At 52.8% G+C, this 26086-nt stretch overlaps 10 protein-coding genes across 10 annotated transcripts; 8 read left to right on the top strand and 2 right to left on the bottom strand.

Annotated features, from left to right (window-relative positions):
* Positions 1-33: 33 nt before the first annotated feature.
* Positions 34-2326, top strand: N7532_004154 (uncharacterized protein; the record flags this gene model as incomplete). Its single annotated transcript, XM_056616648.1, has 10 exons — positions 34-235; positions 294-333; positions 405-887; positions 938-1062; positions 1114-1308; positions 1362-1507; positions 1564-1656; positions 1710-1766; positions 1888-1971; positions 2024-2326. 10 exons carry the CDS (start codon positions 34-36, stop codon positions 2324-2326), a joined length of 1728 nt encoding a protein of 575 aa, XP_056477005.1.
* Positions 2327-2477: 151 nt separating this feature from the next.
* N7532_004153 (putative MFS transporter) lies at positions 2478-4241 on the bottom strand (the record flags this gene model as incomplete). The annotated part of the gene is made up of 4 exons (XM_056616647.1): positions 2478-3185; positions 3243-3461; positions 3518-3751; positions 3813-4241. 4 exons carry the CDS (start codon positions 4239-4241, stop codon positions 2478-2480), a joined length of 1590 nt encoding a protein of 529 aa, XP_056477004.1.
* A 1055-nt stretch (positions 4242-5296) lies between these two features.
* N7532_004152 (OSBP family protein) lies at positions 5297-6730 on the top strand (the record flags this gene model as incomplete). The annotated part of the gene is made up of 4 exons (XM_056616646.1): positions 5297-5368; positions 5436-5761; positions 5824-5878; positions 5945-6730. 4 exons carry the CDS (start codon positions 5297-5299, stop codon positions 6728-6730), a joined length of 1239 nt encoding a protein of 412 aa, XP_056477003.1.
* Positions 6731-8036: 1306 nt separating this feature from the next.
* On the bottom strand, positions 8037-10657 carry N7532_004151 (putative RNAPII degradation factor Def1; the record flags this gene model as incomplete). Its single annotated transcript, XM_056616645.1, has 2 exons — positions 8037-8324; positions 8378-10657. 2 exons carry the CDS (start codon positions 10655-10657, stop codon positions 8037-8039), a joined length of 2568 nt encoding a protein of 855 aa, XP_056477002.1.
* A 609-nt stretch (positions 10658-11266) lies between these two features.
* On the top strand, positions 11267-12526 carry N7532_004150 (uncharacterized protein; the record flags this gene model as incomplete). Its single annotated transcript, XM_056616644.1, has 1 exon — positions 11267-12526. The coding sequence occupies one exon, from the start codon at positions 11267-11269 to the stop codon at positions 12524-12526; it is 1260 nt and encodes a 419-aa protein (XP_056477001.1).
* A 794-nt stretch (positions 12527-13320) lies between these two features.
* N7532_004149 (uncharacterized protein) lies at positions 13321-14202 on the top strand (the record flags this gene model as incomplete). The annotated part of the gene is made up of 2 exons (XM_056616643.1): positions 13321-13366; positions 13526-14202. 2 exons carry the CDS (start codon positions 13321-13323, stop codon positions 14200-14202), a joined length of 723 nt encoding a protein of 240 aa, XP_056477000.1.
* Positions 14203-14628: 426 nt separating this feature from the next.
* Positions 14629-16107, top strand: lys1 (saccharopine dehydrogenase (NAD+, L-lysine-forming); the record flags this gene model as incomplete). The annotated part of the gene is made up of 6 exons (XM_056616642.1): positions 14629-14689; positions 14788-14868; positions 14942-14958; positions 15027-15470; positions 15527-15768; positions 15822-16107. 6 exons carry the CDS (start codon positions 14629-14631, stop codon positions 16105-16107), a joined length of 1131 nt encoding a protein of 376 aa, XP_056476999.1.
* A 1201-nt stretch (positions 16108-17308) lies between these two features.
* N7532_004147 (putative ubiquitin C-terminal hydrolase) lies at positions 17309-19210 on the top strand (the record flags this gene model as incomplete). The annotated part of the gene is made up of 1 exon (XM_056616641.1): positions 17309-19210. The coding sequence occupies one exon, from the start codon at positions 17309-17311 to the stop codon at positions 19208-19210; it is 1902 nt and encodes a 633-aa protein (XP_056476998.1).
* A 1183-nt stretch (positions 19211-20393) lies between these two features.
* N7532_004146 (fructose-bisphosphate aldolase FBA1) lies at positions 20394-21676 on the top strand (the record flags this gene model as incomplete). Its single annotated transcript, XM_056616640.1, has 4 exons — positions 20394-20501; positions 20584-20694; positions 20753-21043; positions 21116-21676. 4 exons carry the CDS (start codon positions 20394-20396, stop codon positions 21674-21676), a joined length of 1071 nt encoding a protein of 356 aa, XP_056476997.1.
* Positions 21677-24039: 2363 nt separating this feature from the next.
* N7532_004145 (HNH endonuclease signature motif containing protein) lies at positions 24040-25177 on the top strand (the record flags this gene model as incomplete). The annotated part of the gene is made up of 2 exons (XM_056616639.1): positions 24040-24060; positions 24119-25177. The coding sequence occupies 2 exons, from the start codon at positions 24040-24042 to the stop codon at positions 25175-25177; spliced, it is 1080 nt and encodes a 359-aa protein (XP_056476996.1).
* Positions 25178-26086: the final 909 nt, after the last annotated feature.

The following is a 26086-nucleotide window of genomic DNA, read 5'->3' as shown; positions in this document are numbered from 1 at the left end:
GTTCTCCAGTTCACCACGGAGGCGCCCGGAGCCATGGCCAGTGCAAGCAACGACGAAGTCCGAAATGGCGTGCCAGGGCCAAAGTCAAACGCAACGGTTGAGGCCGTAGCCACGCCATCCCAGGCTAACCACACGCTCGAGGAGTATGAACGGTTGTTCGGCATCGACGAGGATGCATACGAGCAGCCGACAACTACTCGTAAAGAACTGTGGGCATACTATCTTTATTACAATGGTATTCTCGATCGTGCTTCCCATAATTTGGCAAGGTGGTCTAACAGGTCTTTTTGCAGGCGACAACGGCGTTGGCCCCGGCTCCTATAGCCAAGCCCTGTGAGTACAGCTCTACAACCCCGGTCCAAACTGAGGCAATGGATCGTGTGAAACTGACAAATATGGGATAGGTTTCAATGGGCTCTCAATGGAGCAGGTCACCAGCCCGATACCGATCCACCCCTGCCCTGTGCGGATTCTTCTGCCTGTTTGGTGCCCTGGGCTGGAGGCACACGATCAACTTCCTCCGTTATCTTAATTGCCAACGGACTATGTTTCGCGTTTATGACCATGATTTTTGTCTGGCTTGGGAGCGCTGCTGACTACGGCTCTTTCGGACGATGGTTACTCCTGGGATTGACGGTCGTCTGTTGGGCACTACAGTACGGTATGCTGGCAATCCGAAATCCATCGCAGTGGCCGGCGGCCATGGGAATGTATGTGGTCGCATACATAGCCTACGGAGCAACGTTGGTATTTTATGCAGCCGTGTTCCCCCGACTAGCCAGATACATGCCCCACGTTCGCAAGGCACGAGAGGAAGACCTTAGAGAGGGGAATATTACCCAGGAAGAATACGACCAGATCGAGTCACTGGAGAAGAACCATATCAGGTACGAGGGTTGATCCTATGTCAGAGACTGTTGATACTGATTTTTTCCAGCAACATCTCCACGGCGCACAGCAATATTGGCTACCTTTTGACCCTTGCCCTCAACCTGAGTGTTCTGCTTCCCATGCAAAACAACCAGTACTCAAATAACTTGGCGCTCTGTTTGACGAATTCATGTAAGACCGGTCCTTCTTTGCATGTGATCACCCTGGCTAACAGCTTCACAGATTGGGTGGTTTTAGGAATCTGGTGGTTTATTTTCCAGCAGAAACGACCTGGGCCCAAAATTCCCAAGGGCTCCAGCTACACCACCATCGGATTCAAGCAGATTTGGCTTGCTGTGAAAGAAATCAGATCACTTCCACAAACATTTCTATATTTCTTGGCCTACTTCTTGCTTGCAGATGGACTCAATACAACGGGTAAGTTGTTTGCTTCTATCACATGGAGATAGCATCTGCTTACCCACTCTTAGGAACCTTGGTCCAAATCATCCAGAATGACTACGTCTCGTTCTCTTTCTTACAAATCACCTACCTCGGCATCACCCAGGCTGCATGTTCAATTACCTCAACGATGGGATTCTGGTACATTCAACGGTATTTCAAGTTCAAGACGAAGGTAGGTGTCTATCAAATCACCAGTCTTCCTAGCTATCTGCTGATCACTCTTTCTAGACCATGTTCCTTGTCACCAATTTCTTCAGCGTCTTCATTCCCTTTTGGGGGATGCTCGGACTGTGGACCACCCGGATTGGCTATCATCACATAGTATGATCCTCAACAACCAAATTGAAAAAAATCAATTACTGACGAGGACGCAGTGGGAGTTCTATTTCTACAACGTCATTTTCGGGCTCTTCCAAGCACCATATTACGCGGTAAGTGGAAACAAAATTATGAACACTTTCATAACTGCTCTGGCAAGCCGGGTTCTACGCCCAGCCCCATGCCTACTACAACAATTTCCTCTTGTCAGGCCGACGCTAACAACCTTCACAGTATGCACAAACAATGATCAGCGAGATCACCCCTCGAGGCTTCGACAACATGTTCTTTGCTTTGTTTGGAATCACTAATCGAGCAGTAAGTGTCACAGCTTTGTGACCTCCACACTATCAAATCTGACATGCTCTAGTCTTCCATTATCGGACCGAATGTCATCCAAGCCATCATCAACGATACACGCAACAACTGGATGGGCTTTCCTTTCCTATTCGCTGTTTGTGCTGCGGCAATGATCGCTATCGGGTTTGTAGACATTGATAAAGGACGGGAGGATGCGAGGCGCTTCACAGAAAGAACCAAGGTAGACCGTGTTGTTGCCGAGACGGGCCTGAGTGCCGACGCAATCAATAACAAGGGCAATGGAGACGTGACGGAGGAAATCAGGGAGCATTCTGGTAATGCTACGAGTCAACACAATGCGGACAGATATTAATTAGAGAGATAAGACACTAAACAATTCGTTCCGCTAATATGAAGGTTATTTCATTATTATTTCTATTTCTGAGCTCAGTTATCAAAATAGGATGGGCACTAATGCCGAACAGGGCATGCAGGCCCCCAAGGAAAACGTAATAGGATATTCATCAGACTTCAGCCTTCTCAGTGTGATGCTCCGGGGAAGGCGAGGTCTCACCATTTTTGTCAGTCTTCTGCTTTTTCTTCGCGTCAATATTAATGCGCCACTCATCGCCGTAAATAGTGGTGGCCCATAATAAGCCTCCTGCGACCACTAAGAAAAGAGCAGAGATGGTACTGAACCAACCGACTCCGATTGCCTCCACAGCAGGCAACACAAGGCCCGAGCCCAGAGCCGCGAAGACATATCGGAACATGTAATTTCCTGCAACGACCTCCGCGCTGCGTCCACTCGATGACATGACATCCAGTGAATATGTATTCAGCGAAGGAAACGAGAAGAGCTGGGCCACGCCTTGCAGGAACATCGCTATGACAGGCACAGGAATTCCACCCACTGCCTTCTCGACTGTCCAGCCATATACAAGGATACATCCTGGGATGACAAGGCCCAAGAAAATCAGGCAGGATTTCAGTCGGTCCTCTGGTACGCGTTTCCCGCGGATGCGAATCCATTTCTTCACGATGTGGTCTGCCCAGCGCCCACCCATGAATGTTCCAACCAGATATCCACATCCTGGGGCAATGTAGAATAGACCTGATTGAATTGGGCTGGTCAGGTGGAAGCGCGGATTAAGCACATATCGAATTGGTGTCAAAAGCGAGTATTGGTTCCAGACGAGCGCACCAGCCGCTATTCCGGCGAACAGGAGATTCTAAGAAGAAGTTAGAGATAAGGCCCCTTTACTCTCAGAGATTAGAGTAGAACATACCGGGTAAGTGAATAGAAGAACGCCCACGCGAACAGGATTGACTTGGTGGAAGAAATATTTTGCCTTCTCCATCGTAGGTTTCTCGCTTATGTCGGACTTGTTGTTCAGGTGCGGGTATGTTTCTGGGAAACAGAAAAGGACAAACAGCGTACCGAAGCCTCCTAAAGCGGTCTGCAGCCAGAACACGACGCGCCACTCGCAAAAAGTGACAATGACACCCTATTAGAAAATCGTGGTTAGCTGAATATCGTCATGTCAAAGTCTGTCAGACTTACACCAATGAAAGGCCCAAAGGCTGGCCCAATTAGAGTACCAGAAAGGAACCAGCCTAGCGCCGTTGCTCGAGCTCGAGGCTCATAGATATCTCCAATGGCTGAACTCCCCACGACCAAGAAGGATGTGCCTTGGAAAGCTGTGAGACAGCGAAATATGTAATACGCAGGCAGATTCGGCGCTAGTGCAGTGCCAATGCTGAAAGCGAAGAATAGAAATGCGCTTGTAAGGAAAATCTATAGTCTCACTATTAGTATGCGCATATTAGAAAGCCAAAGTAATAGAAAAATGACTGACAGGACGCCGTCCGTAGACTTGGCTAAACGGGCCCCAGAACGGGGCCGACAACCCCATAAACGCCAGGTATAAAGCATTGCTCGCGTTGATGATACTTCCGGTAGTGTTGTATGTCTTTGCAACCTCAGGGATACCGGAAAGAATAGACGTGGAGGAGATTGGCGCAAGAAAGGAACAGAAAGAAAGGACACCGACAATAATTATTTTTCTTGCTGGCGAAAAGCGCAAATATTGTTCTGCATCGACTTCGCGAAACTCGCCGGTCGTGACGGGCATGTCATGATGCGATAGATGGCTCTGCACCAAATGCAAATCTTGCGTATTGTCTGAATGCTGCTGAGCCCTGGATTCTTTTGTGCGGATCTCTTCCATCGGGACCGGGCCGTCGCCGGTCTCGATGCTGGAAGCTCTCGAATGTGTCGGAGACATATTTGGGGCGCCCATAATCGTTTGTCTCATAAATCAGAGTAGTTGAAAGTATATACTTCGCGCCTGAAACACCGGGAGTTCCAGTGTTGTGTTGCCGAATAAAGCCTTGCGACAAAATAAGTGGTCGGGTTCACCAGAGGTTTTCCGAAGACATACCCCGGGAAAACTTTGTGAGGTTTTGGAAGCAAGCTTCAGGCTTCAAGCTTCAATTGAGGTTGATAAAGTATATTGATTGAGAGGAATGAATGCACTTGAATAGATGATAGTAGATAACAAGATTGAAATCGTGAGTCACAGAGAAAAGACTCAAAAAAAAAAGCCTGCAGGCCGTTCGGCGGTTTGGATAGAAGGCCGAGGATCAGCGCGGGGGCGCACTCCAACAGACAGCGCCGCCAGGCACAGGCGTCCATACAGCGATGCCGCTCGCTATCTGGTCAGGGTCCAGTCCCCCAGATCCAGGCATGGCGCATCCAATGGCTGGCACTTGGCCAGAAAGCCGTGGGGAATTGGTTGCCCAAACAGGGCCAGATAGCGGAAAATTATCCGTGTGATAGCCGAGTTCCTTGTAGGTCGATCGCGTGGCCCTACAAGAGGTGAACTAGTAGTTAGTAGGTTAGGCCGAGTTTTTGACAGTTCAGGTACATTCATTAGTGCGAATATTCTCCGACCAAACACCTGAAAGCCTGAAAACCTGCCGGCGACTGCAGCCCCTCTGCGGCGTCCAGACCAGATATGGTGGACCACCATCTGACCCCTCCTCCACCATAATGCTTAGCAACGTGCTAGCCCGGGTATGCTATACATAAATTGACAGCGGGCTGTCCATTCCCCTGTCCATGCCAGTGGTGTCGATAGCCAACATGATCGGCGAGAGGATGGTCATCAGCCTCAAGCACAAGTAGGGTTGGGAGGTCAACGTGAGGAGCGTGGCTGTACTCGATGACGTATCCTCACCGCCGACACTTCCCCCACTCACCTCCTGCTCCTCGTTGCTCCAATCTGGATTGTTTTTGGGTTCTCTCCCCTTACCCCGATTAATACTCTCTAGACCCATCATGTCATCCAAGAATGAGCCCCAGAGCCAGGTCCCGGCTTCCAGCAAGGGCTCGTGGTCGAGTTTCCTCAAGGTACGGTCTCCCCTTCCCGTCTCAAACTCGCAGCCTTGCAGGACACTGACAGGTCGCTCTGGTATAGTCAATCGCCTCCTTTAACGGAGATTTGTCCTCCCTCACGGCGCCTCCCTTCATTCTCTCCTCTACCTCCCTGACCGAGTACTCCGCTTACTGGGCGGAACACCCCGCTGTCTTCATCGCTCCCGCTAAGGAAGCCGACCCCGAGAAGCGGGCTCTCCTCGTCCTCAAGTGGTTCCTCACTACTCTTCACCAGCAGTACTGCAGCCGCAGTGAGAAGCTTGGTAGCGAGAAAAAGCCTCTGAATCCCTTCCTCGGCGAGCTCTTCATCGGCAAGTGGAATGGCGACGCAGACCTGGGCGATACCCAGCTGATCAGCGAGCAAGTGAGGTAAGTCATGCCTGCCACTTTCAATTTCGAAAATCATTGCATCTAATGGTGAACTTTTATAGCCACCACCCTCCGGCTACCGCATATGCCATCACGAACGAAAAGCACGGTATCGAGGTAAGTCAAAAATGCGAGTACGATCACGTCACCCAAGACTCCGGCCTAACACAATTGGCAATCTAGCTGCAAGGATACAATGCTCAGAAGGCGTCCTTCTCGAGCACCATCCAAGTCAAGCAGATCGGACACGCGCAGTACACCCTTACCCCTCCTGGCTCCGACGAGAAGGAGAAGTACGTGATCACGTTGCCTAACCTGCACATTGAGTCGCTTATCTACGGCACTCCCTTCGTCGAGCTGGAAAGGACCGCCAAGATCATCAGTAGCAGCGGCTATGTCGCTAAGATCGATTTCTCTGGTAAGGGCTGGTTGAGCGGCAAGAAAAACACCTTCACCGCGGTTCTGTTCAAGGCCAGCGAGGGTGAGAAGAAGCCTTCCTACCTCATTGACGGTCAGTGGTCGGACAACTTCACCATCAAGGATGCCCGCAAGAACGTCGTCGACAAGTGGGTCGTGAAGGACAACAAGACCACCCCACTTGACCTGGCGCCTCTGGAGGAGCAGGATCTGTACGAGAGCCGTCGTGCTTGGAAGGATGTCGCTGAGAACATCCAAAAGGGCAACATGGACGCTGTTTCCACCCACAAATCGCAGATCGAAAATGCTCAGCGTGAGCTGCGTCGCGTTGAGCAGTCCGAGGGCCGGGAGTGGGAGCGCCGCTTCTTCAACCGTATTGAGGAGAAGGATGACGACCCGCTGTTCAAGAATCTCGCCGCCGAGCTCGGCATCTCCGGGAACCTGGAAGGAGAGAAAACTGGAGGTATCTGGCGCTTCGACCCTGCCCGTGCCGCTGGTGCCAAGCCTCCTTACCACAAGATCGGTGGCGAGGGACTTGGTATCACTGAGTAAAATCGCCTTTTCACCTTTCCGCGAGCACCCGAGGAGGAATTTTAGTTTTGGAACTTTACTTCTCCTGGATTTAGGGTGTTCATGGGTCTCCTGCTTACAGTTGCTGTCGCTGGCTCCCGCATCTCAAGCAAATGTCTGCACACATAGAGTTGGCCTACTGATGTATCTCTTTTACTTTGGGGAGATCATGTCATGCTGCATTTCGATTGTACATAGTTCGGGATCGAGGCGATGCCACTCTGACTTGGCCGAGTGGATTCAACTACCGCCCATCTAATCATATGACTTGATTTTTTTTATGGATACATACCCCGGGGTACGTTAGTCCTTGCTGGTTTCCTAGATCGCGTTGATAAAGAATGATACACTAGTGGTTCTCCACAGATGCAATTTGATATGCCTTGATGTTTTCTATCTGGAGAATACAATTGTAGTGTGCTAATATCAGCAATTCCTGCAAATCGTTCATTGCTTGATGCAGTAATGAGCACGTGCTCCTAATGTTCCAGTGCTGGTGCGTTTCGAGGCCAGCTCAGGACAATTTGACATTGCGCTAGAAGACATCCTGTCCGGCGGCACCCTTGATTTAACTCTACAGTAAATTCCAATTCAAACTAAATGAAGTAAAATCTGGATATGAGGCATAGCAGTGGGCCTGGAGTATTGATTTGTATTGGAGCGTACATAAGTCGTCACTTTTTTGATAGGCCCAGTAACATGAGCAGAGTCCATCACGACATACCCTCTACCACGCCTAGCAATCATCAACGATTGACATCGCTTACGGCGAAGAACAGAAAATGAAAAAAGGGACATGAAATACCGACCCCGTCTTCACAAAATGGACAACCCACACCGTAACCCGAATTGACACCGTGAGCTAGGTTGGAGAAAATTGGCTGAGGGGGCAAAAAAAAAAAGAAAAGAAAAACGTTGGGAGAATTGGTGGTTTAATACAGACCGCAACGAGTGCAGTAGTAGCAAAGGAAAATAAGAGAGAAAAAAAGCATGAAAAACAAGACGTGATAAACGGAAGACCAAACAAGCACACAAGTTCTCCGTAAAGGCAAAGCCAACCAAGCTCCCAAAAGAGTAGAGATTACACAGATGTTGAGGAAAAGGAAAGATGAAGAGAAATTTGGGTTCTGCCTTGCTGAACAAGATATGGGTTTGGTCCCCATGCTCACCCTCTTCCCTTGCAATATGGAAGACAAAACGTAAACCCCGGTTTCAAATCACCCGCAAATGCAACGCCATATGTGTTCGTAGCAGGGAGTAAAAGGAAATGTGGAAACTCCCCCTACATTTAGTGACCGTAGTTACCACCCCAGCCACCACGGCCGGTGTTGCCGTAGTAGTTACCAAAGCCGGCTCCGTAGTTGCCGTAGCCGGTTGCTTGGTGGGTCTGCGAGGCAGCGGCTTGGTGGCCACCGAGACCACCCAGGCCACCGTACTGCGGGTTCAGATTGGGATAGGCACCGAAGCCCTGTTGGCCTTGCTGGCCCTGCAGCGGAGGGAGACCGGTCTGGGCTTGGGGCTGTCCAGGCACGCTATTAGTAGCGGAACCGGGTCGGTTGGCTTGCGCGAGGAGGGGCTAGGGCCACCAGTCTTGGAGGCATCGAACCCCTTAGTTTCCTCAGTACTGACGGGCGGCTGCTGGGCGACAGGGGGGTTACGACCGAATCCAGTCTGGGATTGCGCAAAGACATCGGACATGCCAGAGCCGAAGGCATTGGTGCCAGCAGCGGATTGCTGGTTGTCGGAGGGCTGAGCAGAGCCGGTACGGCCATAAACGGAGTCGCGACCCGGCATACCCTGGTTAAAGCTGCCGGCGTTGGCAGGAGAGGAGGAGTGGTCGTAGGAGAAAGTGTGGGGCTGGCCATACATGCCTCCCTTGCCGCCATATGGGCCATACTGGCTGCCGTAGCCGTACTGAGAATTGTGCGGCATGCCGTAGTGCTGTTCATCATACCGACGAGCATCATCATACATCGGGCGGTTCCGGCCGTATTGCTGGTGCTGGTTCATCTGGTTCATGTACGAAGCGTAATGGGGGTTGTTGTTGTAGTAGGGATAGCTGTAACCGTAGCCATGAGCGGCCTGACCAGGCATCTGCTGAACAGCCGGGGTCTGGGTAGCAGCAGGGAGGGTCGGGTTAGGAGTGTTGTGGCCACTGTTGGTGGCGTCGACAGGACCATAGCGGCCGGGAGGCTGAGTGGTGGGGATTTGAGGCTGAGCTTCAGCAGCGGAGACACCGAAGCCAGCAGCAGCGCGAGCGCCAGCATCCTGGGTCTGACCGTAACCAGCGTATTGGTTGTAGTAAGGGAACCGCTGATCGGCGGCGTAGAAGGAAGAGTAGTCGCCGCTAGTGGTCACAGCAGCGGGCTGAGCGGGAGCCTGGTTAGCGAAAGGCTCCTGGATCTGGGGTTGAGGCTGACTGAAAGGATCCGTGAAGCGAGAAAAGTCACCAAAAGACTCGGAAGCAGAGGCCTGGGGAACTGGAGGAAGGCCAGGAGCGGGGCGTGCAGCAGCGGTGGTCTCAGCAGGAGCCTGGCTGGGAGGAGGCAGGGAAGCGCGAGGGGCAACAGGAGAGTGCTGAGGAGGTTGAGCACGAGTCTCGGCTTCTTCACGGTTCTCATCAATGTCCACGGCATCTCCGTTGAGACCCATGCTACCGAACTGCACAGCAGCCCGGTCGACTGCGTGGTTGCCGGGCATGACCACGGCTTGCTGCTGCTCCATGACACGGCGCTGGAAGCCAGGAGTGCGGCCCTGCTTCAATGCACTGCCGGGGAGACCAGACTGAGGAACACGAGAGGGAGTGACGTTCGCTGCCGCGGCGGGGTCAAGAGCGCTGCCGACGGTGCTAGCGGCAGTCGCGGTAGGGGCAGGGGCAGAGACGTCAGGGATCCGTTCGAGGTTTGTTTCCGTCAAGTCACCGGCAGGGGTCTTCACGGTTGTTGTAGGGATTGCAGGAACGGCGGGTTGAACGGGCTTCGCAACAGGGGTCTTCTGGGAAGCGGCGGGGACGGGGGCGGGTTCGGGAGCCTTCTTTTCCTCAACTGCTGGCTGCTCGGCGGGCTTTTCGGGTGCCGGGGCAGGTGCAGCTGCAGGAGCTGCCATCGGAGGCTTCTTTTGAGGCGGAGGGGGTGCAGGTTTGGCAAAGAGGCTTGCCCAACCCTTCTTCGTACCCTCGGGAATCATGCTAGTCTTCGCCTCGGCCGATTCTGTAGTTTCCCCAGCCGCAGGTTGTTCGGTTTCTCCTCCCACCTTCGTAGTAACAGGCTCTGTCGCCGCATTAGTCGCTGCAGGCTCTGCAACGCTACTGGCCGTCCGAGTTCCATTTGCGGTTTGGGCGCCTGCCCGGCCACCACGGCCGCCACGACCTCGGTCTCCACGGGCACGTCCACGGCCCTCAAAAGCGCCGCGACCACGGCTACTTCCTCGAGTAGAAACTGTAGTCGGCTCGGTCTGGATGCTCTGGACTTCCTTGGCCTTGGGCCGAGTCCGGTCTGTGGTCTTCTTGACCTCTCCCCATTGCGACACGTTTCCTGAACAGGAATAATAAATATCAGTCAAGACCTCCACATCGGCTTGGGACAGCCTCATGTTTTCGGAAAAGGTTCGAGACTCACCTTCAGAGATGCGCATAATTGCTTCCTCGAGCTCACCGTTCGAGTCCTCGAGGGCAAAAATGAGGTCCTCGTCCTTCCATTCGGAGAACAATTCTTTGAGAGTGGGCAAAGTGTCCGAGTACTTCTTCTTCATCTGTCCAATCTCGCCCTCCTCAAATGACGGGGCGTCTGAGTTGTCGGCATTCGCAGATCTGCTGCTTCCACCGCGGCCACCTCTGGAGCTGAAGCCACCACGGCCACCCCGGGCGGAGACTCTGCCGCGCGCAGACGATCGGTTCTGAACTTCGACCATAATGTCAGGAGGATGTGTGAGATGAAAGAGGCGGAATTGGAAAGGAGGTCACGATGGCGTCGCAAGGGTTTCGGTAGGGAGGAAGGATCTGAGTGGTAGAATGAGTCGGATGCACCCTCGGAAAAGAGGAACAGCACCTAAACCACGGGCTCGAGGGCCGATAAGAGGCCAGAAGCAGAAATGAGATGTTGGTTGAGAGTTGGGGGGAGGTGAGGAAGGGAAGGAGGAGGGATGATGTGAATGGGGAAGGCAAAAGCTAATGAGTTCTGATGTGTTGCTCGCAGTCACAGCTGGTCTTGGCACCGCCTGGCTTTTTAGCGAGTGGCGCCTATTGGCCGTGCAGCACCAGCTTTCTTCCTTTGTCGACGACACGCCTAGCACGGGCTTCGATCTCTATGCCTACGACTCATCTGCCTTACTTATAGCTCTTTCATTCTCTACGGGGTCCCTCAACTGCTTGGCTGGAGGCGCCTCTTGTGTGTGCTCGTCATTAACTTTGGGCACCTGCGACCGCTCACCGCCAACCCCTCGCGGCGATCTTCCAAGCACGACGCAAGACGCATACGCACAGGGGGAGAATCGTACGAATGAGACTCACCGACAACCATCATGAAAGGAACCTCGATTTTTCAGTTCAAATCCTGGCCGAAGATTCACCAGCCGCTCCCACGGACGCCCCGGGAGTCTGAGCAGCTGCTGAATGCCCTCACCTCATCGTTTCGCCGTCAGTTGGACCGCGCATACCCGGTAGCAAACAACAGCCCAGGAGCCATCCAGGAGAGCGATCGACAGCCTGTTAATGCCGACTCCTCTGTTCACGCGACCGATCAGCATCTACACAACATCCTAGATAACCCTTTGTTCCGCATTGTCCCGCCCAAGGCCGCGGGCACGGCTCACGACCATCACTTCCTTCAAAGTTTGGATGAACAACGACGTCTGGCAAAGGAGCCTATGATAGTTCTGGACGAACTTATGGCTTCCGGGTCTGCAACGGCAGTCACTATCATTGGATGTTTGAAAGCACAGCTTCTTCTCGCTAGGTCTACGAGGCATATGAAGGAATCTCGAGCAGGCTCCAGAGTGCAGCATTGGTATTGGTCCTCCGACGGGGCTTCTAGGCAAATGCTTCTGCAGTCTCGAGCTTCAATTGCTTCCTTGGCCAAGTTCATGGTTGCCGAAGGACTGCAGGGTACCATGTTAGAATGGCTCAGAATGGCGATGAGTCAGGACCTCGGTGGATACAATGGCCGTTTGACGGATGGACAATCGCGACAAATTGTCAGCCAGCTCCTTGTTGGCTTCATGGATGCTGAGATTCGGTACGGAGCTGGACTCGCCTCAGCCATGCGGTTTTACCTGCGTGTTTGCCAGATGCATTTCTCCACGAACCCCACTGATGGTGCAATCCGGGGTAAGCCAATGTTGCTTGCGGCCGGTGCTCACCTGAGCCGTGCAGCCATGGATCAAAAACCCTCAATTGAGCAGGTCTCTGATTATCTCTATGACGAGTTCTCCGAGGTGATCTCTACGCTCTCTTCCTCTCGATCGCTATTGTTTGCCTCTGTGGCACTCTGTCACCCTGGACAACCCAATCCCCAGCCATATATCCGCTTTGTGGATACGCTTTCGCCTGCCAAATTTCAGGGCTGGAGTGAGACTCGGCGGGATGCTTTTCTCCGGATCGGTTGTGACGCCCTCCGCCTTCTGATCGAGCGGAAGAAAATTCGAGAGGCTTCCGGTCTCGCCCAGCAGATCCAGCAGGTTCTTCCTGAGAAAACAGCTACTGCTTCCGCTGAAGCGACTCGCGCGCGTGCTTCGGCTGAGGAAGAATACCTCCTTAGCCGCTTGGATTTGAATCTAACCTGATGGCCCGGTTACAAACTATTCAGACAAAGATCCGCATCTCAACTACAGCCCCGGATGCTGTTCCTGGCGCCAAAATACCGGATACATGCCGCTCTGAAACTAGCGGAGATCGACGGGGCACTCTCCCACTTGGCAACCTACAATACCCTTGGCTGAGTGTCTACCCTGCAGCTACCGGACGTCACCAAAGCGCACATGTTGTGCACAAGAGCGGATGCATCCTTTTCCAGGGATTCTTTGGCCCCAACCTCTGCAGCACGGATCCTCCACTACAGTCTAAGTGAGTCTTTGTGCTGTGTGGCTGGCTGCCGGAGCGCTGCAGTGCGATGGCGATGACGAAGATCTCAGGTACTCCGCACTCGGTACTCCACTCTGGCTGCGCCCTCTGGATAATTGATACTGGCTAGGACGGTTTTGGCTTTACTTAGATTACAACAGAGAAGACAAAAGCTTCATTGTCGCGGGTTAAGAAGGGCCATGGCGTTGGAAGTTCCTGTGGTGGAATGGGACAAAGCTGTGACACAGCCGGGGTTCCAGGCGGCGAATCAGCCTTGGGAACCCTGCACTGGGGATGAATGGGGTTAGCGCCTCCAGCTGCTCTTAGTAAACGTCACCGCGCGACCTCACCTCTATCCCCCAAAAAATTCAATCGACTTCATTTCAGCTTCCGCGCTTCTTCGTAAACCATCATACCTTTCTTCATCACTACCCCACCACTCTTGCGACCCCAATTTCTAGCGTGAAGGCTTCTTCTCCTCGACGCACGTGCCGACATCTGACATCATCGATCCACTATGGCTAGTGAAGGCTTCCCGGTGCAGAGCACTGCCCTGGCTTCTGGTACATTTTCCCCCAGCTGCAGGCACTTTTTTCCGTCGAATTAGCTCCAATCGTTGTGCCTGCTATCCATTGCCTCCCAATGAGAGCTTGCTGAGTCCGGTGGCCGTTACCATGAGCGCGATCGCTCCACTCCAGTATGTGATGACTAATGATTTATAGGTGCCAGTGCCATGTCTGGGGTCACCGACCACTTGCAGACAGTTCCCGGTGTCCTGAACACCACCCAGACGGATAGCGAGGCTATATCTTTTGAGAAGTCGAGAGCTGCGGCCGGTGGTGAACGCCCGGAGGCTCCCAAGCCCACCGAGGAAACCAAGCCTCCCGTGCCGCCTGCCACAGAACAGCCTCTCGGCGGCGCCGTTGCAGCTTCGGAGCCGCAGCCACCAGCCACGACCCATAAGGAAGAATCCAACGATGTCATCGCGGAGCCACAAACTGGCGAGAAGCGCACCTTCGAGTCTCCCGTGATTTCGGATTCGGCCCCCGCGCCGGCTGCCCCTGCCCCTGCGTCGATTCCTGAGCCCATTTCGGCTGTCGCACCTCGGCCTGAGCCTGTTCCTGCTCCAGTCCCGGCTCCGGCTCCTAAATCTGAGGAAAGGGAAAAGCCACTTCCAGAACGATCAGACGAGCCCGAGGCGAAAAAACAAAAGATTGCCCAGGAGACTTCCAATGATGTCAAGGGCCCTACAGTTTCCTCTGCCTCCACCGATAATGCGGACCAGATCCAGAAGAAGCCTGCGCGCCCCAAGAAAGAGAAAGTGAAAGATGCTGTCAAGAAGGCCATTCCCACTGATGGAATTGGTAGCCGAACTCGCAGTCGGACCAAAGCTACTTAAGGCGACGCGCCATTGAAGTGCTTCTTCACTCTGATTCACCATTCTTTCTTCTTTCGGGCGCTTGTCGCGCACCTTGAATCTTTATGTCTGATATTTTCAGGCTACGCGCCATGGTCCATCACGGAGACGGATTTCTGTCACAGAAATATTCCCACAGGAGGCATTCTGACCAATTAATCAAAAGTATTTGTAAAAATTCCAATCTGAACTTCTTATTCTTTGAGTATACTACTAGTAGTATGTATCATTGGACGTTCCCCGACTACTTGATGTGGGAACCCTCGCCGATAATCGGGCTGAGTCATTTTCCGGAACGGATCAACCGCCCCCGCTATCAGTGTGTCATGGCGATCCAACTGGAGGTAATTACTCACTTTTCCTTCGCTGAATATTTTTGTTGAACATTCAATTACCCCAGAGCTCATTATGCCCGGACAGAAGATTTGGCTGCGCGCTGAGACCAAGCCCGCCGAGGCTCGGTCTGCCCGTCAGTACCCCTCCCCCGCCTTTCTCGGGCTGCGATATTTCCAGCGCATTTTATCAACTTACGGAGGGGATGGCTTGCTCACGAATTGAGATTTGCAGTGACCCCGACCACTTGCAAGGCATTGATGGATGCTGGATACGAAGTGACAGTCGAGCGCTCTACCCAGCGCATCTTTGATGGTGAGTGCTTTTGTTGTGGAATACTTTCCAATTTCCCACCATGATGAGTCAATATACTAATCTCTTTTTTCAGATGAGGAATTCTCCAAGGTCCGTCCTTTTTTTCGACTCTAACGCCTTACGACTCCGGGAAATCTAACATACGTGGCTGGATATAGATCGGTGCTCCTCTTGCTGAGGAAGGTTCGTGGGTCAAGGCTGCGCCCAAGGACGCCGTCATTCTCGGCCTAAAGGAGCTTCCTGAGGATGACTTCCCTCTGGAGCACGTCCACGTTACCTTTGCTCACTGCTATAAGAAACAGGGTGGTTGGGAGCAGGTTCTGAGTCGATGGCCCCGTGGAAACGGTCTCCTACTGGACCTGGAGTTCCTTACCGATGATGTTGGCCGTCGCGTTGCTGCTTTCGGTTTCTCTGCCGGTTACGCTGGCTCTGCGCTGGCTGTTAAGAACTGGGCCTGGCAATTGGCCCACCCCGAGGGTACTCCTCTGCCCGGTGAGGTCCCTTATGCCAACCAGGGCCTCTTGATTGAGTCCGTTCGGGAGACCGTCGAGGTTGGCAAGAAGATCGCCGGTCGTGCCCCTAGAATTCTTGTCATTGGAGCTGTGAGTATCGATCTATTCGAATCGAGCATGAAATTTCTCAGCTAAATTCTTTATAGCTTGGCCGCTGTGGCAAGGGTGCCGTTCAGCTCGCCAAGGATGTGGGCATTCCGGATGAGAACATCATCCAGTGGGATATGGCCGAGACCAAGAAGGGCGGTCCCTTCAGCGAGATCGTTGATGCTGATATCTTCGTTAACTGCATCTACCTCTCCGACCCCATCCCTCCCTTCGTCAATGCCGAGACTCTTTCCTCCCCGAGCCGGAACCTGTCCGTTGTCTGCGACGTCAGCGCCGACACGTAAGTGACCAACGCGCCTTTGACACAGTCGGACCCTCATTAATATTCTGTAGCACTAACCCCCACAACCCCATCCCTATCTACTCGATCACCACCACCTTCGACAAGCCTACTGTGCCGGTCACTCTGCCTGCCGGTACCCAGGGCCCTCCTCTCAGCGTGATCAGCATTGACCACCTGCCCTCCCTTCTGCCCCGTGAGAGCTCCGAGATGTTCAGCGAGGCTCTTCTGCCCAGCCTTCTCCAGTTGAAGGACCGCACCACCTCCCGGGTGTGGAAGCAGGCTGAGGACCTCTTCAAGGAGAAGGTCGCTACTCTGCCCGAGTCGCTGCGTGCTTAGATCTCCACGTAGCTATGAAGATGTACGACTTGATGGTGCTTTGATAGGATTTGGTTTGGATAGGAGGCGGGAATACTAAAAGGAATACTTTACAAAAGTCTTTGCATGTCCATATACTCGACTACCCTATTGTAGTTTTCGGGACTTCGTGCTCGATTACTTTCTCGAGACGACTTTCTTCTCTGAATCTTACAATTCTCAAAATCCTTAGAACGTGTTGGTGTATCAAAATGCTTGTAATATTGGATTAAATTCGAAATATTTCCAAAATGGTGAGTGTCGAATGTAGCCAGAGTCCGAGTTGAACAGCCTTGTTGGAATGGCCAGTCACGAACTACCCAATCTTCTACATGTGAGTGCGAAGCCCTGCGGCAAATTCCGGGTCGTGTTTGGGTCAGAAAGCCCTATGGTACATATTCACGTATTTACACGAGTATCATACAGCGATTCCAAATCGTAGGCTATGACGCCACAACGTGTGGCTGAATATATCTGTCCTGGGGTGCTTCTTGGGCCGCTTGGGTGCGTAAGTATATTTTGAATGGGACGGCAGCGCTACAAACGCCCAAACAGACGGCTAAACAGCAGTCTTTCCTCCACAACACCAATCTTTATACCAACCTCATCCTTCCCACTGCGCACAACCGTGGATCGGGCAACAAGATTAATGCGGGGGTTCGCTCAATGGCGGGCATCCGAAGCATCCGTGGGGAAATGAGTGCAGCCAAGCTGAAGCCATGCTTAGGTGCAGGAAATTATTGGAGTCCCGGTGGCTTCGAGCAGAATCACGCAGCCTGGCGCCCCGCTGATGGACATTGGAGCCTACGGTGGCATCGGTTGTTTCGGAGTTTGCCCCGTTGGACGAAGGGAATAATCCCTCTTTGCTCGTCATCGGATCGAAGGGGGCCCCGTGTTCTCCGCATGAACCCTCCGGTCCACTCCCGGCGTGCCAGTCCCAGTCCCCTCTCTTCCCCATCTCCGCAAATTTCTCACTACAACAGTCACCACCGTCCCCTTTGAGCGCCCCTGCTTGTCCTCCTCGCCGCACCTACACAGTGTCTCCCGGGCATCCATTGAACACCACCACTTGCCACTCGCCAGTGTCAATCCGATAATGGAGGGCTAAATATTTCGTCTGATCTGCTCGAACACATTTACCACTCGCCGCCGATCCTCCCTCCCCCTTCCTGCAGCAGACCCGATGCAAGAGAAGCCGACCACGGTCGCCGCATATGCGGCCGGAGCGTCCCTCGCTGCTGTTGCGCTCTTCTATGTTTTCGGTCCCAATTATACAATCGACGGAGACGAATCCAACGACAGTAACCGCAAGAAGAGCATCGTCGGTCTTTCCAATGTCGCCAATGACTGCTTCATCAATTCGGTGCTGCAGGCGCTGGCGGGCCTGGGAGATCTGCGTGTCTACTTGATCCGTGAACTACACCGACGCGAGCTGGACGGACCGGAAATGTACCACGCGGTGCCGAGCGAAGATGAGCTTCCGCGTGGGCAGCGACCAGACAAACTGCGGGATCTACAACAGGGGATCATTACACGGGCATTGAAGGAAATGCTCGATCGACTGAATGAGCGCCCGATCTACAAGAAGACCATCTCGGCGCGAGGGTTCATCGAGTCACTGGAATTCGCGTACCGGACGCGTATTAGTCGCAACCAGCAGGACGCGCAGGAGTTCCTGCAGATTGTGCTCGAGCGGCTCTGCGATGAATACCATGCCGGTGTGCGCGCTCGGCGGCGTGCCCTCGATCCCATTGGAGCGCCTGCTGGCCCAGGCGCGGTGGGCACAGGGTCCGTGGCCGATGCCTCCGAGCCTGAAACACCGGCCGAGGTGGAGGTGCGGATTGACGATGGATCTACCAATGGACTGCCCGCAATCATTGACACGAAGCTGCGGGAAATTGACAACGAGGCTGGTTTCCCCCTTGAGGGCAAATTGGAATCCCAGATCGAATGCCAGTTTTGTCACTACCAATATAAGCCCAACCAGACGTCCTTTGTGAATCTGACGCTGCAGGTACCGCAGAAGAGCTCGACTACACTGAGCTCCTGCTTCGACGGTCTCTTGAAAACCGAATATATTGAGGACTTCCGTTGCGACAGGTGTCGTCTGCAGCATGCCGTCGACCAGAAGACCAAAGAGAAGGCTCGAACCAGCTCCCACAGCGAACAGCAACGATTGGAAAAGGAGATTGAGCGTATCCAGGAGGTCCTCGAGAATGACCCCGAGCGTGAGCTGGAAGGAATTGAACTTCCACCAGCCGACCTTGCGCCCAAGCGACGAATTGCTCGGCACATGCGCATCACATCGTTCCCGAAGATTATCGCGATTCACCTGTCGCGGTCCATCTTTGACCGCAGCAGCTCGACGAAGAACGCGGCGAAGGTGTCCTTCCCCGAGCGATTGCCCCTTGGCGGCATCTTGAACCAGACCTGGTTCAAGCTGTTGACCATTGTCTGCCACAAGGGCAGCCATCACAGTGGTCACTACGAGTCATTCCGTCGTAATCATCTCTACGCACCCTTTTCGACCCCGGAGGCGTTTAGCTCCTACGCAGCGAGCCGAGTCGCGAGCCAAAACCCATCCCAGGCACCGAGTCCGCGATTGATCCCGCGCAGCAGTCCCGACCCGGACACTGGAGCCAGCAGCGGACTCTCGACAGCGACATCCTCCACCTCCCTTTCAGGGACATCGCCCGCCTCGCAACTCACACCGGCGCCGGCGCGCCCCACCACGTCGAGCTCGCGACGGTCCTTCCAGAGCACCTTCTCCCGCTCCTCGACCCCTCAACTGGCGGCGGATTCAGATAGCAACAGCCCGTCGACGGACCAGGGTCGGTTCAGCAGTTCGTCGGGCCCGCCCCGAACCATCCCCCGCTCATCGGGCGAGACCCCCACCGGGGTCGGGTCGCGACTTCGACGCCGTCGCAAGCCGAATGACCGGTGGTGGCGGATTTCAGACGAGAAGATCAAGGAGTGCAAGACGTCGGACGTGCTGGGAATGCAGAAGGAGGTTTACCTGCTGTTCTACGAGATCGAGAAGCCGGATTCAAGCCCCGCGGCGGCTGCGGCTGCAGCACGGATGTAATTAGGACGCGCAAAGTGCCGGTCTTCGGATGTTTCGCATGCGCCTTCACGGTTTCCTCCCCTCTCTTCACTCCCCTTGCCTCATTCCATTTCTCCTTGTCCAGTGTGTATCTTCGTGTAAACGATCGAGTCCCGTATATAGCAGAAAACACATGCATCGGACGCGTTTGGTGGGGCCGAGGGGCAACTGTTGGGAAGTGCTCTAGCCATTGCCATTGCCATTGCCATTGCGGATGATGCCCGGCAGAGTCCAGAAGAATAGAGTAACGATAGAGATCTTGGATCAGTTCCCCTGTGGCCATGCTATGATATGATATGATAAAAATTGGTGTAATTGGTCAAGTAAACCTGTTCGGGTGGTGAGCTTCATCCTGCCCGACGGGCCCCACGCCTGATGTCAGAGCTCCGAGCGGCTTGGAGGGGTCGGTTCCTCAACTGGTTCCCAGCCGGCCAGCCCGATAACCACGTCGCTAACATGAATACAAACTAGATAGCGGGTGGATCTGCGCAGACTGGATAGTTTATGGCCGTTGGGATGTGAAGTGCGGGAGTGTGGAGGAACGATGTCCGTCTGTGGAAGACCGCGACCCTGAGCCTTCCTCGGTTCCCCGCCGGACGAACAAATTACGGAGGGGCAGAACACTTTGCAGGAGCTACCAGTAGTGCAATGCTCGACACTTAGGATTATTGTCGTAGTACAGAATTCAAATAGAGTACGCGTGAAACCATGCATTGGGCGATGGACCAGCTCCAATGGCTCATCTTTCCGTGTTTCTGCTTCGGCCCAGCTGGTCAAGCTCTCGCGGGCCCCTGAGGTTCTACACACGCAGATGACGCCGACGGCAACATCGGGAGCATCACGGGCAGACCCGGAGCTGGGTGTCCTCGTGCTGGTCAGGGTATATAATGAGGGTGCCCAACAGCCGCGACCAGTCACCTTCGCAGCATCCTGAAATCATCCTGACCTCAGTCCCACGGCTCGAGCTCCACTAGTACCGGTGAGTCCTTCACCGATGACGCTTCTGCCCCTCCACCGTTGCCCCTCCGATTTCCCACTGCCCGCTTTCGTCGCCCGGTAAAGCGCGGCCGATTACTACTTCTATTTCGTGCTGACCCTCTGTTTTCTTTCTCCTCAACAGATTTCATCTACCTTCTTTCACAACACCACAGCACATACAATCACAATGGGTGTCCTTGAGCAGCTCAACCGCAAGGCCGGTGTCATCGTCGGCGACGACGTCCTGCGTCTCTTCGAGTACGCCCAGGAGAAGCAGTTCGCTATCCCCGCCATCGTGAGTGACCCCGCCACCATCACCATCACCACACCATTCATCCCACAACCACGAAAAGAATCGCGACTAACCAGACCACTAGAACGTCACCTCCTCCTCCACTGTCGTCGCTGCCCTCGAGGCCGCCCGCGACCAGAACTGCCCCGTCATCCTCCAGACCTCCCAGGGCGGTGCCGCCTACTTCGCTGGCAAGGTACGTGACAAGATGCCATTTCGCTCAGACCAGGCGAGATCCTAACGTCTCCCCCCAGGGTGTCAGCAATGACGGCCAGAAGGCCTCCATCGCCGGTGCCATCGCTGCTGCCCACTACATCCGCAGCATTGCCCCCGCCTACGGCATCCCCGTCATCCTCCACACCGACCACTGCGCCAAGAAGCTCCTTCCCTGGCTCGACGGTATGCTCGACGAGGACGAGCGCTACTTCAAGCTCCACGGCGAGCCCCTCTTCTCCTCCCACATGATCGATCTGTCTGAGGAGCCTGTCGACTACAACATCCAGACCACCCAGGCCTACCTCAAGCGCGCTGCCCCCCATGAAGCAGTGGCTCGAGATGGTAAGTTTATTCCGCCTATACCTAGTTCGAGCGCGATGTGAATACTAATTCCCTCATAGGAGATCGGTATCACCGGTGGTGAGGAGGACGGTGTCAACAACGAGGATGTTGACAACAACTCCCTCTACACTCAGCCCGAGGACATCCTGGCCATCCACAACGCCCTGTCCGCCGTCAGCCCCTACTTCTCTATCGCCGCTGGCTTCGGTAACGTCCACGGTGTCTACAAGCCCGGTAACGTCCGCCTGCACCCTGAGCTGCTCTCCAAGCACCAGGCCTACGTCAAGGAGCAGACCGGCTCCAAGAAGGACAAGCCCGTCTTCTTCGTCTTCCACGGTGGCTCCGGCTCCTCCAAGGCCGAGTACAAGGAGGCCATTAGCTACGGTGTCGTCAAGGTAAACGTCGACACTGACATGCAGTACGCCTACCTGTCCGGTGTCCGTGACTACGTCCTGAACAAGAAGGACTACCTCATGTCCACTGTCGGTAACCCCGAAGGTGCTGACAAGCCCAACAAGAAGTTCTTCGACCCCCGCGTCTGGGTTCGCGAGGGTGAGAAGACAATGTCCAAGCGCACCCAGGAGGCTCTTGAGGACTTCAACACTTCCGGCCAGCTGTAAAGGAAGTTTTCTCATGATTCCCCCTTTCTGAAATATTTAACGGCTTGATGAGAAACTGATTTCTCTTTCCTTTGTTGATCAATGTTGCCGAAAATTTGGGCGCGCCCGGGGACGTTGGCGTACCGGTTGTATGTGACGATGTATCTCGACACGTTGTAATGAACCTATGGAAATATCCACATTCCGGTTTTGACCGGCATAAATTTTTTTTTTACTTGCTCGATTTGTCTCTTATTGTCGTATAGGAATCTGTATCTGGGGTGTCAGTTGTCGTATTAGCTGAACTGGAATGACAACCGCAGACATGGAAGGACATTTTGGACCGCCTCGACCTGCCTTATGAGCCAGTGGAAATGTACCCATTTTATGCTCGTCTACTTTGTGTGCAGCTTGTCTCGACATGAGCTGCATAAGGGTACATGGGTACATTACAGCCGTGGGGAGAACATGCAACGGATCGGCTCTGCTAATCTGTACGTGGTCATCTTGCTTGTGCTTGTGACACTACCAGATTCAAGTCCTCAGAATCTACCCTAGGGAGGCTTAACTACTATATTCAAGATGACACTTCCACGATCACTCAAGTTCATTCATAGCAAGAAATGGTATCAGAAGCATTGTAAAACCCTGACTAGAGGTTCCTTAACCGAAACTAAGCATTTAGCCCCCTCGATCGGCAGTGCATTGTGCAACAACTCAGCTTCAATCCTTCACCCCACATGAACGTAACGAAAAAGAGAAAAGTGTGCGACCATATGGTCAAAAGCGCGAGGTGGCAAGAATGGCCCTACATGGAGGCTACTGTACATATAGTAACTGCCAAGGCCGATGCCCTGCTTCATCTGGATTCTGAAATTCACCAACGATGCCGAAGAGTGCCGGTCCGTGGCCACTCGTAGTACGACTTGTATATGCACCCATATACACAGGATAATGTCTGCCGGTGGAGTCTTTCCTATGTGGGCTGCCGCCGCTTTTATGAGGGCAATCAGGTTCAGGATCACTGCGTGCTGTCACCACACTTCCTTGCTCAGTGACCGTGAGGGCGCAGTGCGTGCTCACGGGAGCTTAGTGAATGCTCACTAATAATACCTTGGTAATGGTCAGTGACTGATCGGCGAGCACCCTGATTCGCTTAGCACACTATGGCTTATACCAGAGTGGGACGGGACCCATAGAGCCGTTTATTTTGTGATTGTTAGTCAATTACTGCATGAGCTGCCTTATCTTAGAGCTGCGAGCTGGCCTCTTTTCCTAGAGGATTCTATCTCATTAAAAACCTATGTTATGTCGGTCGTGCGCGAAAAAAGTGGGGAATCTCGTTTACTTCGAGGTAGAGAGTCCTTTCTTTCCGTCGTGTATAGCGGCTCGAGCTTAACATGGGATTGGCTCGTTGCTTATGCCGAGAAGAAGGGTCTTGCCTTGCAGCTGAGGAAGATCGAGATGCTTCTTTCTAGGAGGAAGAAGAAGATTGAGAGGTCTGGATTATGTCGTCTTCGTGGTCTCCGACTTGAATTTTCTTCGTTTCGTGTGTTTGTTCTTCTTCCTGGCTCCCTTATTTGGCTATTGCTATGGCGTTATGAACGACTTATACCCCTTGTCTTTCCTATTCTACTCTACTTGAAATGTCGTCTTGTGTCTTTGCCTATTTGCACAGCAAGCGGTGCTTATAGCTCCAATCTTGGTCCGTTTGGTTCTGATTTCTTGTCTCCTCTCTATTTCACTTGTTGATATTTCATTTCTGCCATAGATATTGCTTAAGCGTTGAATTATGAACTATGAGTATGTGTACATGCGTAGCATATTTCCCTGATCTACCTGCAAGCTGGTTGAAGAAAGGTATTCACCCAGTCATTAGCGTTGCCCACCTGGAGCCTGCGCCAAAGGAAGACGACCCTTGCGAGCGTAAAGCGCGACTTTCGATCCCCTCTTTCTAGATGACACGGGCCGCTATAATGTCGAAGCTATCTTGGCAATAGGGTACGTCTAGCTAAAAGGCGACCTCGCCGAGACGGTACCCGGCGCATGGTGAAGCGCTACCTGGTGTGCTGGACCGGATGGACCACTAAAGAGGATCATCTACGCGGAGATCTCCCTCTTATTCAAGAGCAAAGTGGATAGGTAGATAGGGAAGGCAGCGAGGCGTGACTTTAAAGCCTGGCTCCCCGACCCCAACTAACTTTCCCTCTTCATCCAATCGCACTCATTTATTATCCATCCATCCTCTTCCAAGCATTCTACCAATCATACTCATTGATCATCTATCATATCCCCTTCTCAACTGTCACAGCTGATACAGGCGCCTTGCTTTTACGACCCTCCAGACTGTCCCCAAGCTCGCCCCAACTTGGGTAGTTGACAGAATGTCGTCATCCTCAAAGGCGGTTAGTCCCACTTTGTCTTCTAGTCTTTTCGTCTTTTCGATACTCATATTCAAGCTAGAAGCTGGATCAAAAGCTGAATGGTTACGCCCAACTTAACCCAACGGACAAGACCAGGGACTTTCTCCGTGACTTCTTCAAGGTCCTTTCTCCTGACGGACAGAAACACCTGGCGGATGACGTTTCTGAGTGTGCAAACGATGAGCAGCTTCAGCAACTAGTCCGAAGCATTGAAAATAGTTTATTGATTCCTTTGAAAGCACAGGGTGGCAAAACACCCACTGATATCACTCCATCTCCACGCCCTGGCGTTGAAGGTTCAATCGAGAATTTTAAGGGCCAAAATACCGAGCCCATCACTAGAGGCCCTCAATCGCAACTCCAGCACCACTGTTTAGAAAGAGATGGCTATAAATGTGTTGCAACGGGGAGGTACAGTGGCAATCACGCCCATCCACAGAATGCACCCACGACTTATCTTGAAGCAGCCCATATTATTCCATTTGCACTTGGATCCTTTCAGTCAAATGACCATGAGGCAGTGAATAGACATGCAAAGATTTGGGTCAACCTAAGGCGCTACTTTCCGGTTCTTCGCCGGTTGTCCTTTACCTCAGAACAAATCAATTCGGAAAAGAACGTCCTAATGCTAAGCATGATGCTTCAAAAAGAATTCGGACAACTTACAGTCATTTTTGAAGCAACCGGGGTTGCTCACCAATATCGTATCAAGACTTTTCCAGACGCCGTCACAGATGCGATACAAAATTTACCCAGAAATCGGCTTGTCAAATTCAGAGTTCACAAAGGAAATTGGGAACTTCCAGATCCCGCGCTTCTCAAAATCCACGCTTGTATTGGAAATTTTCTACATATGAGTGGCCAGGCGGAGATTATCGACAAGGTTCTGAAAGATTTCGAAGATTGTGGTGGGCTTGCCCCGGACGGAAGCTCCAACCTTGAAGACCTTCTTGCAGTGAGCCGCCTCTCATTGCTACCCACGAATGTCAACGAAACGCCCGATTCCAAGAAGTCTACAGAGAAGCAACGTCCTATGGAGCAGCAAGGACGCCAACAGGCGAAACGTTTTGACACTGAGAATCAACCATGGGGATACTAAATTGCATGATCAGGGAAGCGGTTGTCACGGACGTATGGTCTTTGGAATAGATGGGGTTGCACTTAGTTCCTAGGAATTCAACTAACTTCCTAGCCCGAAGTGGATTTTGATGTAACTTCCTGATCACTTGGAATTATGTAATGTGACCTGATTTGATCCTGGGAGCGCACGGCCAGCTTCCCGGAAGCAAGCTCGTCGGGTCTTCTCCCATATTGAAATATCAAAAGCCTTGAAAAGAAGTCTAATAGGACATCCGAAACGATAATGTTATACGCTCATAGGAGCCTTCTGATCTGCGTATTCTTAGTGAAGCGGGGATAATGCTCGAAGGTAGTCTGCAAGCAGACAGGTCGAAGCGTAGAGCAGTAGAGAGAAAGACAACACAACAAAACACCCTAGGACCACTCTGCCCAAGGATCTCTCAAAAAGGAAAGAGAAGCTGAGTAGAAAAATGCATTCTGCGCAGTAGCTGGGCACAAAGGTGGATGATCTCTGTGTTGTACGTACAGGGATCTTCTTGAAGGTGTCGGATAAAGTGGTAGAGCTTTGAACCAAGATATTTCGGAAGTGAATGCCTCGGATGTGGATTGTTGGTTTTTCCATAGATTTCCCCCTATTTAGACCGATTCAGAGGATTTCTTCCAATTCAGACTCTTTTGATCCAATTCCATTTATATGGCTCTTGCCTCCACCACCTTGCTGCGACAGAAGGGAAGGCACAAAACAAACAGAGCAAACAAAACAAACTTGTAGCTCCCCCCTACGGGTCCATCCAATCAGAACGCGCCCACTTCCCCAGTGCATTAGAAAACGTCAAACTTATCTCCTGGTTCTAAACAGGTCACCCTATAGTGGTCTACTATATAGCACCGTTATAGATCTTAGAGATACAACTAATCGCTATCGCCT

This window comes from Penicillium argentinense (genome assembly GCF_028826775.1).
Source record: "Penicillium argentinense strain IBT 30761 chromosome Unknown utg000004l_segment0_segment0, whole genome shotgun sequence".
Classification (NCBI taxonomy): Eukaryota; Fungi; Ascomycota; class Eurotiomycetes; order Eurotiales; family Aspergillaceae; genus Penicillium; species Penicillium argentinense.
This window is presented reverse-complemented; position numbering and strand designations above follow the sequence as displayed.